This window comes from Pimephales promelas, chromosome 17 (assembly GCF_988280905.1).
Source record: "Pimephales promelas chromosome 17, fPimPro1.hap1.1, whole genome shotgun sequence".
Lineage (NCBI taxonomy): Eukaryota > Metazoa > Chordata > Actinopteri > Cypriniformes > Leuciscidae > Pimephales > Pimephales promelas.
In genome coordinates, this window is record NC_142785.1 from 27,278,665 (window position 1) to 27,290,499 (window position 11,835).

At 36.1% G+C, this 11,835-nt stretch overlaps 1 protein-coding gene across 1 annotated transcript; it reads left to right on the forward strand.

Annotated features, from left to right (window-relative positions):
* The first annotated feature begins 4,510 nt into the window (after positions 1 to 4,510).
* On the forward strand, positions 4,511 to 10,469 carry btbd17a (BTB domain containing 17a). Its single transcript, XM_039665243.2, has 3 exons — positions 4,511 to 4,860; positions 6,583 to 6,865; positions 9,176 to 10,469. The coding sequence occupies exons 1-3, from the start codon at positions 4,791 to 4,793 to the stop codon at positions 10,260 to 10,262; spliced, it is 1,440 nt and encodes a 479-aa protein (XP_039521177.2). The 5' UTR covers positions 4,511 to 4,790; the 3' UTR covers positions 10,263 to 10,469.
* The last annotated feature ends 1,366 nt before the right edge of the window (positions 10,470 to 11,835 follow it).

Sequence of the window (11,835 nt, forward strand, 5' to 3'; positions counted from 1 at the left end):
CCCTTTGGTTTTATATGGACTACTCTTTTGAAAAGTGAAGAAGAAAAACTGTCAACACAAACTCATGAAGCACTTAAAGTGAAGAGTCCTTTGGTTCAATCTAAACACTCATAATGTGATTGCTGTGAGCGGGGTTCACGGAGGCTAACATTATGAATGTGAATTTAATTACCTGTAATTTCTGAGGCATGTGAGGGAGAAAGAAGATAAAAGGAAAAACACATGAATAAGTGGCGAGAACTGAAGCAAATTAGTCATTAAAGGATGGGGGGAATTATGTATTAATTTTCTCTTTCGACTGGATAACAAAAGAAAATTAATTTCACAATGCAAATTTCCGGTGCGGTCCCATTAACATTGAGTAATACATTTGTATTTAGTCATCTTTGTTAATGTTAATTACAAATAAAATTTTTGCTAGGTACATTAAATGATAATGCAACTTTTGATTTCAATTATATATTATTACATGTTGAAATTAACATTAACTTAAGATCAATAACATGGAAGTTATATATGTCAAAGGTGGACTGGACAATTTAAATAAAGTGTTACCTTAATAAATGCTTCAGATTAAGTCGTTAATGTAAGTTTTTGTAACAAATGGATTCTTATAATAAAGTGTACTTAAATTTTTATGTAATCAAGAGCATTTTGCATATAAGCATTATATTTGCGTATAAGCATTTCGTTTGCAACAATTCTGCCCTCTAGTGACAATGCCTATTCAAGTTTAGTCAAATGCTTTGTTGTTTAATAACTCCTGACAGATACCACAGTATGGCAACCTTATGTTAAACCAAAAATAATTAACTCAATTCAATGGAAAAGAAAAATGAAACCAATTTATTCATGATGGAGACAACACAATAAGCTGAAATGCAGTAGAACAGATGCATTGAGGTGCCAAGTGGGTCAAACATGGAGCCCTATTATTAGATAGTGAGAGAAATCGAATTAGCCTTGCTGGGTCACTGTATCACTGGTTTTGACATTGTCATTAATAATAATCAATATACCAGCAGGCTACAGCTTTCTTTTTACTGAGTGGTTTAAATGCTGGAGTATAAATTATTTGCATACAAACCAAGGGCTCTTTGGTCACATTTAAATGATGTCGTCAGTTGTCATTGCTCTAAACATGTAAATGTCAAGTTTAAAAGTATTTCTACGTACTCCTACAGTATGCACATTTTTCCAAGGTGTAAAAATACTTCAGTATTTCTAGTTCAAAATTCCCAAATTAGTGTGGACTTGATAATAATACTTGCAATGACTGCCTCTTTCGCCGGAAGTCGAAGCTTACTGCTTTATTACACTTATGAGTCACTGCATCACTCATAGTTACTGTCCTAACACTCTACAATAATATTGACTGTTCCTAGGACAGGTCAACAATGAAACAATACAGACTTGTTGTAAGCCATAATGTATAAGATGGCTATCAGATTATCAGATGACTGTACATTATCCTGCATTCTAAAAAGAAATTAATAGTTTTATTCAGCAAAGGTGCATTAAATTATTCAAAAGTGACAGCTAGTAAAGACTTGTTGAAAATTCAGATTTTCCATCACAGGAATAAATTACATTAAATATATATATATATATAATGATTTTAAGTTATGTAAATAATTTAATAATATTTCACGACATTAGTTACCATTTTTTTTACTGTATTTTGATTAAATAAAGTTTGACACACACATATACTGTGTGTGTATATATATATATATATATACATATATATATATGAAGAGTTCAGATGCAAAAGCCTCTAAATGCCATTTGAAATTTTGTTCTAGAATGACCATTTTTATCAAGCTTGTGTATTTAAGTTCAGTAATTTCACTTAAATGACAATTAATAGGTAATCTTCATTACCATTTAAGTGAAATTACTGAAATTAAATATACAAGCTTGATAAAAATGATAATTTTAAAAGAAAATTTCAAATGGCTCTTAGAGGCTTTTGCATCTGAACTCTTCATATATATATACACACACACACATAAGTGCTGAATAGTTTAAAACGAAGCACATGATTATGGATATAAATGGTCTCTGACATTGAATTGACTGCTGTCTTTTCAGGTCTGTTAAACTTTGAGTGTGCATTGTCCTAGTTAAAATCAAATCAATTTTTTTATAACCGAATGCTGTATGATGTAGCCTTAAGAGGAATTCGATTCATCACTATCGGTTTTGATCAGGGTCACGATCGGCCTGATATAGCTTTAGGGTTTCTCCTAAGTAAATGATCTACTCAAATTTTACTCGGAAGTTCATCTCACACACGCACGGCACACATCCATCCGTACACTTACACAAACACACACATATCTGTTCCTGCTTTCGCCTTGTCACACAGCCAAGGTTCAGGCTCTCTCAGCACATTTCTCCCTCTTTGACTGGCAGTAAACAAGTGACATAACCTCTAACTAGAGGACTAGGAGTGGATGTCCTTACACACAGAGAGAGAAATAGACTCCTATCCTTCTTTTGATCCTGAGTGTGGACAGCATGTAATAGAAACAACATGTTCAGTCTGGCTGAGTGGCTGGCGCAATGCTTAACAGTAAAATACAGTGTGCAAGGGTGTCACATACTTCTGGATGCCATGTTTAGACAGTCCAGTTAACTTCTCATACAAACCTTTAACCCTAATTAAACTTGTAACTTCATGTTTGTGCAACAGGCATGCATAATATCTCAAATTGAGCAGTTTGTTGTGCTAATCAAGTTATGCAATTTTAAAACAACAGCTCACCAAAAATTAAAAAATCACTTACTCACTCCCAAACCTGTTTGAGCTTTTTTTGTCTAACGGCCGTTTTAATGAACGTTTCAACAGTTTTTGTCCAAAATGGAAGCAATTGTTTGCACTACGGAATAAAAAATAAAGAGAAGGTAATTGTGACTTTAAATCTCACAATTTGAACTTTATAACTGGCAATTCTAAATATAACACAATTCAGAAGAAAAAAAGACAAATAGATAGAGGCAAATAAAGAAATAAACGTATGTTAAACTCGCATTTTTTTTTTCCACAATTGCAAGTTTATAACTCCCAATTCTGGCATCTTGCAAATGTCAGTGTATACAGTAACTTGCAGTTCTGAGTATTTGAGAATTAATTGTTGAAACCTGCAATTGCGAGATATAAACTAAATTGACTATACACTAACTGAATGACCTTTTTTTTATTACGTGATGGAAGTAAGCTTCAATGAACGTCTTTCATTGTACAGACAAAAAATATATATATAGTCTTTTGTTCCACGAAAGAAAGAGATACATGCAGTAATGACACAAGGCTGGGTAAATGATGACCAAATTCTAATTTTGGGGCAAACTATCCATTTAAATTACATTTTTAGGTTCTATTGGAATCTTTGGTTCCATGAAGAACCTTTAACAGCCATGATACATTTTTAATGCTCAAAAGGTTCTTTTTAGACCCTAGGCCCGCCCTTTCTGTCTTCTGGTTTGTATTTTCACAGCATGAAGATCTTACAGATTCATCAATGAACAGATCGTTCGAACCGAATTGTTACGACATCTGCTTCAAACATAATGCTCATGATAACTTTTCGTACATTCTCATATTTTTTCCCACCACCATGACCCTTTAGGGCCACCGTAGTTTCATCTAGTCAACTGTATAGACTTAAAACATTTATTAAAAGCCCACACTGTAAAAAAATCATGATTTGTTATCACAACATTATTTCTTTAGTCAAATCAACTTAAATAATTTATGTAGTTCAGATAACATAATATTTTAAGTTTCTGATGATTAAATCAATCACCTTCATTGTATTAACTCTCTATTTCAATTTCAATGAACTTACATTTTTAAGGCAGCCAGGTTACTTTTAAGTTTTAGAATTTTACTTTTAAGTTTCCAGATTTTACCCAGTAAGACTTCAACATAGAAGATCAACATCATTTGTTGATCCTGGAACAACATCTGAAAATGTAGTCCTAAACCTATACCATAAGTTATCCCCAAAATCACATATACACTATATATAATAGAAGCACCTAACTCTGGTAGTAAGCCTAAACTTGACATACATTTATCCCTCAAATATGATTGGTTGATTGTAATGTTGTACCAGAATCAACAAAGATGTTGATTCAGGTACATGTTGTACTTGTTGAAATCACGTTCACCTCTCGGCTAATCAACAACCATATAACTCTCAGGTGAATTATCTACAGGCAAGTTTTTACTTACTTTTTTTTTTTTTTTTTAAATCTAGTTTGACGTAGTTCCCAAAAGCATGCATTCATTTATACATGCAGATTTGCATAGACACACTTGCAACTCTCAGTCCCAATTACAGTCCGTGATTAGAATTCCACGCTTGCTCTGCCCGAACAGCTGAGGCCTCCTCTGGATCTATGTCATACAACATTAAAAAAGAGAAAAGTCAAAATCAAAGCCGTTGTCATGGCAACTGCCATTCCTGCCCACCAAAACGAACTCCCCACCCCCCACAGGTTCCACTGATCGATAGGATATTGTGAGGGTGGAACTAACCCAAAACAACCAGTAACCTACATACTAGTTATGGACCATAGTCTATATGCCTCATAAAGGGAGCCGACAGACCATCCATCATCTACTGAAGAGGAGGAGGAGGAGGAGGAGGAGGAAACAGAAGAAAGACAATTAAATCAAGGAAGAGTAGAGGGTTGAAAAGAGAAAGAAAACAGACGAAAATATAGAATAGAGACAGGAAAGAGAGAAAGAGATCAAATCCACTATCGGACAAGAAAAGATGGCTTACTTGTTGTTTGCCCTCTTCTTGTTGTTGGCCACCGGGTCTCATGTGCAACCTGTTCATGGAGGTAAGGTGACTTCTCCTGCACTTTCTCTCAGATAAAAGACGCATTGTTCGGAAATAGTGTCAGAAGTATTGGATTTGTGGATGGAGGCATCCAGAACTCCGGGTTTCATCTGCTGGATGATGGATTGTGCAAATCTGCACTTTGCAAACTTGCATGTTAAGAGACATTTTAGCATAGTTGAGGAAAAATATGATGTTTAATTGATCAGGAACATGCTTTTTGTAATACGACAAGGCATGTTTTAGCATTAAAAATAATCCAATTATTTTCCATCAAATACAATGACTTACCTAATCATGTCTGGCTAGTAGAAGAAATTAAAAAAAAATAATAATACAGCGAAGGATTAGCGATTTAAGACTTTCCTTTGATTTCTGTTATTATGTTGCATTAATATGAACCTGTTTTATGATTCATAATGGCTTGTGCTTTATGTTGTAGCAAGTAATAGGAAACCATGGCACTATAAGTGCTTTGTTCACACGCACAAATGGCTGATGGCTTTTCCGAGAACTCTGCAATGACACTCGGTCACAACTGAAGTTGGATGATCATTTGAGGGTGCAGAGCCATGAAAACTCATTCTGGTTTAAAACACTAGTTCCCTTCTGGAAAAACAAGAGGGTTATGACAGTTCTAGAATGTGAAAAATAAACAACGCAAAAGAGGAAATGCTGCAAATGAGCACAAGTCTGAGGTGAGATGTGCAGAAAAATCTGGAAGGAAGCAGAGTTCTGAAAATGACATAAATGACAATGACATAAAATGAATAAATGTTTTCAATAATCAAATTAGGTTATTTATATTTAAAGTATATAATGAATTATATTTAGTATGTGATTTTATCATATAAATACTGTTCTTTTCATGAAAGAATATTTAAAAATGTATCACTGTTTCCACAAAAGAAATTAAGCATCACTAATGGTTTGAACATTGTTAATAACACAAATCAGCATTTATGAAGGATCATGTGACACAAAAGATTAACGTCTGTTAAAAATGTTTTTGCACTCACAGGAATAAATAGTTTAAATGGAAAACAGTTATTTTAAATTGTAATAATATTGAACAATATTACTGTTTTTTTTTACTGTATTTTGATATATTTTGCAGATGCACATAAGAGAATTCTTTCGAAAACATTAAAAATATTACGGACGGAAAACGTTTATGTGTTTTGGCCATTTACACGAATAATCCGTTTGGGGGCCTAAAAACGCTGACTTTTGAAAAGTATCGTTATCGTCTCAAATACACTATGCAAATTTATGAAAATGGTGATGTCATGCACTTGCATATTATGTTGTTCAGTCCATAGGCACGTAGTGTTTCTTTACAAAGTGACATCGCCAACTACTGGCCTGGAAGAATAACACAGCATTTCTAATTGTTTTCATGGAAACGTGTGAGCCGGACCATTTTGACAAAGTTGTCGTCTTTATGTAAAAAAAAAACCCTATACATTTTTCAGTTTTTAGCATCATAGTCGTGTAAATGTATCCTCAGTTTGTTTCTATTCTGTTCCCTTTGCTAGTTGGTCTCAGTGGTTATTAATTGAGTTACACCTGTTCTCTGTTCTGTTAATGATCTTCTGTATTTAAGCCCTTAGTTTGTCTCTGTTCTTTGTCTTGCAGTAACGTTATGTTGTAAGTGTTAAGTCCTTTTGTGTTCTTGTTGTCTATTAAAAGTAATTTGATCCTCTCTTCCATCGCTCTGCAGGTTTGAGGGCAGAGAGACTGGAAGAAAGCACCACAGAGGTGATCAGTCACTCGCAGGGGCTGGTGGCGCGGCTGGAGGGCCTTCTAGTGCTGGGGAATAACAGTGACATTTCCCTACGTGTGGAAACGGTGAATGCGGATGAGGTCAAGGTGATCCAAGCCCACACGCTGGTGCTTTCGCTGCAGATTCGAGTGTTTGAAGAGATGCTGAGAAACCGAAATAGTAGCACACTAGTGCTGCGAGAAACGGCAGAATGCACTGCTGTGTTCGATAAATTCATCAGGTGAGAAGCATTGAAAGTTGACATCTCAATTTAAGACCTTTCACTCTCATCTCATCTATCCATCCATCATTTTTTTTTTATGTGGAACACAAAATTATAACTTTTAAATGCGTTTTAGAACACAAAATGCGAATTTTTGAATTTATTTTACCATAACATGACAATGACCGTCAATCTTGAACATCACTGCCGTTGTTGCTCTTAAAGGGATAGTTCACTTTGAAATTATTTTTTGGTATGTTTTAGCTTACCTCAAGGGCATCCAAGATGTAGTTGTCTTTGTTTCCACAGTAGTTTCAATTTTGATATTTTTAGGTCAAACCGTTCTTGTCTGTCAGTCATATAATGGAGGTCTATGGTCACCACCTCAAAGAGCATGCACAGAGAAGTCCAAATTAAACATGATTTAAAAACTGGTAAATGTAAGTACACATTGATGGCTTAAGACACGAAACAAGCGGTTTGTGTGAGAAAATGAACAGTATTTATATCGTTTTTACCTCTTGTAACCACAGCCACGTCCGAGTGATCTGAGGGCGCGGGCGCTTTGTGGCTGTGGTTACAAGAGGTAAAACGATATACTGTTCATTTTCTCACACAAACCGCTCATTTCGTGTCTTAGGCCATCAATGTGTACTTACATTTATGAGTCATTAAATCATGTTTAATTTGGACTTCTCTGTATGCTTTTTGAGGTGGTGACCATAGACCTCCATTATATAAGGAACAGTTTGACCTAAAAATATCAAAATTGAAACTACTGCGGAAACAAAGACACCTACATCTTGGATGCCCTTGAGGTAAGCTAAAACGTACCAAAAATTTATTTCAAAAGTGAAATATCCCTTTAACCAACAATAAAAGAGCATTAAAATATCTTTTTTGTGTTTTAATAAAATAAAATATATATATATTTTTATATTATTTTTATTATTTAGGTCAAACCAGAACTAGAAAAGCTAGTAAAGCATCATAAACATCATTAAATAATAATAATTAAAAAAATTTAAAAAAAAATAAAAAACAGTTGGGTGAGACTTTATTTGGGTTTGAGACTTTATCAAACTGAGTTTATTGAACTGCAAAATTGACATTTTAGGAAAAAGCCTGCTTTGCTGTATCATCCCAAAACATGTTAGGACATGACAAATTATGAGAACATTCCCATCCCACACATGTCCAAGGCTCTCTAATGGCCAATGGTGGAACTGCAATCTTCTGTCAGCAGCTTTGACCCAACAGGAGATAAGATCAATGAAACACAACTGCAATATTTCAAAATGAACTCTCTGCTCTTATGTAAAGCACTTTATAATGAGAAGGGCCAAACGGGGCGAAGTTACAATGGTGAAGTGAAGCTAGCGTGAGAAGATGTTTTGGTTACAAGAGCACATGCCGCCTACACATTTATTTGAAATGAGCTGAAGTTTTTTTGTTTGGGGTATTATTTCCTTTATGGCGATTCAATGGATAAGACAACAAAGACACAAATCCGCAGCAATAGAGAAAAAGAGGGCAAAATTGTGTTGGAGACAGGGTGATAGCAGAAAACTACAATGGAGAGCAAACAAGAAAATTGCATTATTATTAAATACATTTTTATATTTTTATAATAGAACATGGTATTATTTTATCATAGCAATTTGGCTCACATGAGATTGTTTTTCAAAATTGTGGAAAACAATTGTTTTGCAAAAAAAAATAAAGAAGAAAAAAAAGTTGGCTCTGTTCAATGATGTTACAATAAATTGAATTGGACACACCCCACTGGAAGATAAAATTAGAGTTCGGATAAGAATGACAGGAAGAAAAAATTTGCAATTCAATAACTTTGAAAAAGCATCCATATTTATTCCCTGATACACAACACAGTTTTTCTCAACCAATATTTCTTAAAACACAGCCAAACCAATAAATACAACCAAAATGTTTCAGCTATAGCTTTATAAAAATAATTTGTTAATAAAGATAATTTATTAAATATAAATATTATATTCTGCTATGCATATCTCCTTTTGTTTATGAAGGAAAGGAAATAAAGGTTTTGTAAGTAGTGACAAATACTCTCTCTTAAACCTACAGCCAATACAACTAATACAGCCAAAATATTCACCACAATGTTGTCTAAATATTAAAGTTACATATTAAAATGAAGGTTTAAAAAGTATATAATATACAGAACAAATCGCAAATGCTTATAAATTGCCATTCCAATTCTGTTTCTTGTTCAATTCAAGCTCAGGCACTGAACTGAAATGTAAAATTCCTATAAAACACCCAGTTTGATTCCCAAATGTTCTTGTTTTGCAGATATCTGTATTGCGGTGAACTCTCGTTGCAGTTGGACCAGGCCACACCACTCCACAGACTGGCTACCAAGTACGGCATCTCCAGCCTCCAGCAAGGACTGACCCAGTACATGAGCCAGAACCTGGCCAGCGACTCTCAGGGCGGTCACGTGGTGGGTTGGTACCAGTACGCCATGACGGTGGGCGACCCGGCTCTGAGAGACAGCTGCCTTCAGTTTTTGTCCTGGAATCTGTCATCGGTTCTTCAGAGTGCAGAATGGCCCTCGGTTAGTGTTGAACTGCTAATGACCTTCCTGCAGCGCTCTGATTTAGTATTGAAGAGCGAGCTGGAGCTGTTTGAGGCGCTTGAAATCTGGATCACCAAGAATGACCCGGATAGCCTCACAGCAGAGAACGCCCTTCGCCTGGTGCGTTACGCCATGATCCCTCCACGCGAGCTCTTTCGCCTGCAGAGACAGTCGCCGGTCATGACGCGCTACCACGAGTCGGTGCGTGATCTTCTCTATCTGTCCTACCAGTTCCACTCAGCCTCACCCCTTCAGCTGGCCAAGTTCTTCGACGTGAACTGCAGCCTCTTCGTGCCCCGTAACTACCTCTCGTCCATGTGGGGCTCTCAGTGGGCCATAAGCAACCCGGCACGGGACGACCGCAGCTCCAGTTTCCAGACCCAGTTGGGTCCGAGCGGATTTGACTCCAGTAAGCGGGTGACGTGGAACGCCCTGTTCTCGCCCCGCTGGCTCCCTCTCAGCATGCGGCCCATGTACACCGAGCAGGGCGCCATGCAGCCACCGCGGCCCGACGGAGGAAGTGGAATCGCCCGGCCTCGTGTCATCATCACACCTGCTACTTCCAGCGCAGATTTTGCAGGTGTAAGCTTTCAAAAGACTGTGCTCATCTTTACAAAGCAGAAGGGCAAGCTTGTGGTGAGGCATATCTTCAGTTTCCACCAAAGCACAGAGGAGGTGGGGGACTTCCTGGCTGACGTGGACCTGCAGTATAAAACATCCGAGTACCTCGTGGATGGATCCCTGCACTTGCACATCATTGTAAAGCCTATTTACCAGACTCTCATAGCAACTAAGAACTAATGTGATAGGCACATTGGAGTAGGATACACATGCATGATATATACGTAGAAGGTCTATACTTTTTTGATGTTGGGAAGAAAATGTTTAGTGTCTCTAATGCGATTAAGGAAGTACATCTCCACTGTCATTATAATTTATTGTAAGTTAGAGGTTTACTTTAAAGTAGTCCACACGTATGAAAGTAAAGGGATAGTTCACTTTGAAATTAATTTTTGGTATGTTTTAGCTTACCTCAAAGGCATCCAAGATGTAGTTGTCTTTGTTTACGCAGTAGTTTCAATTTTGATTTTTTTTTTAGGTCAAACCATTCGTGTTTATCAGTCATATAATGGAGGTCTATGGTCACCACCTCAAAGAGCATGCACAGAGAAGTCCAAATTAAACATGATTTAATGACTCGTAAATGTAAGTACACATTGATGGCCTAAGACACGAAACAAGTATTTATATCATTTTTACGTCTTGTAACCACAGCCACGTCCAAGTGATCTGAGGGCACGGGCGCTTTGTGGCTGTGTTAACGAGGTAAAAATGATATAAATACTGTTCGTTTTCTCACATGAACCGCTTGTTTCGTGTCTTTGGCCATCAATGTGTACTTACATTTACGAGTCATTAAATCATGTTTAATTTGGACTTCTCTGTGCATGCTCTTTGAGGTGGTGACCATAGACCTCCATTATATGACTGATAGACAAGAACGGTTTGACCTAAAAATATCAAAATTGAAAATACTGCGGAAACAAAGACACATACACCTTGGATGCCCTTGAGGTAAGCTAAAACATACCAAAAATTAATTTCAAAGTGAACTATCCCTTTAAAAGGATGGTTCACACAAAAAAGAAAATTCTTATTAAGAAAAGTCATTATTTACTCACCCTCATGTCATTCCACATCTGTATGACTTTCTTTCTTTCAATCAAACACAAAAGGAAACGTTTTGAAGAATGTTAACGCTGCTCTCTTATTCAATGAAAGTGGAAGGTGACCGGGAGCTGTCAAGCTCTAAGAATGACAAAAGCACCATAAAACCACATTAAAAGCAGGTAATATGAGTACTTTGTGAAGAACGAATTGAATTATAAGTTGGAAATTGTACCTTGTAGCTGTGGTAACCATTCACTGGCATTGAGAAGAGCAGCTTGGAAATTCTTATGAATATCTCTTTTCGCGTTTCACAAAAGAAAGGAAACAAAAATTTGGTTAATTGTGACAGCATTTTGATTTTTGACAAAATTATTACTTTAATATAGGCTGTGACACATTTAGTGTCCCAAAGATTACTCATATCGCAGGTAATTTTCAACTCAATTAGGCAGAATCCCTAAATCATGCAAGTATAATCATGTATAATCAACACAACATCCTTTGTCCAAACTGGACTCATTGGTCAAAGAAAAAGAAAATGAACAAAATGTAATTCAGATTGTTTTATTCAGCATTCATATTGTACAATGTTCCAAGGTGCTACTGTAAATATAATGAGAAATATCACATCTCTTTCGAACCTGTAATGTCTTGAAATTTAGATATTGTGCAGGTTATTTAATATCTAAAATTCTAGTTTTTT

Coding starts and splice junctions, on each gene's coding strand:
- btbd17a (XM_039665243.2), top strand. CDS start 4,791: ATGGCTTACTTGTTGTTTGCCCTCTTCTTGTTGTTGGCCACCGGGTCT. Junction 4,861..6,582: donor TGTGCAACCTGTTCATGGAG/GTAAGGTGACTT, acceptor ATCGCTCTGCAG/GTTTGAGGGCAGAGAGACTG. Junction 6,866..9,175: donor GTGTTCGATAAATTCATCAG/GTGAGAAGCATT, acceptor CTTGTTTTGCAG/ATATCTGTATTGCGGTGAAC.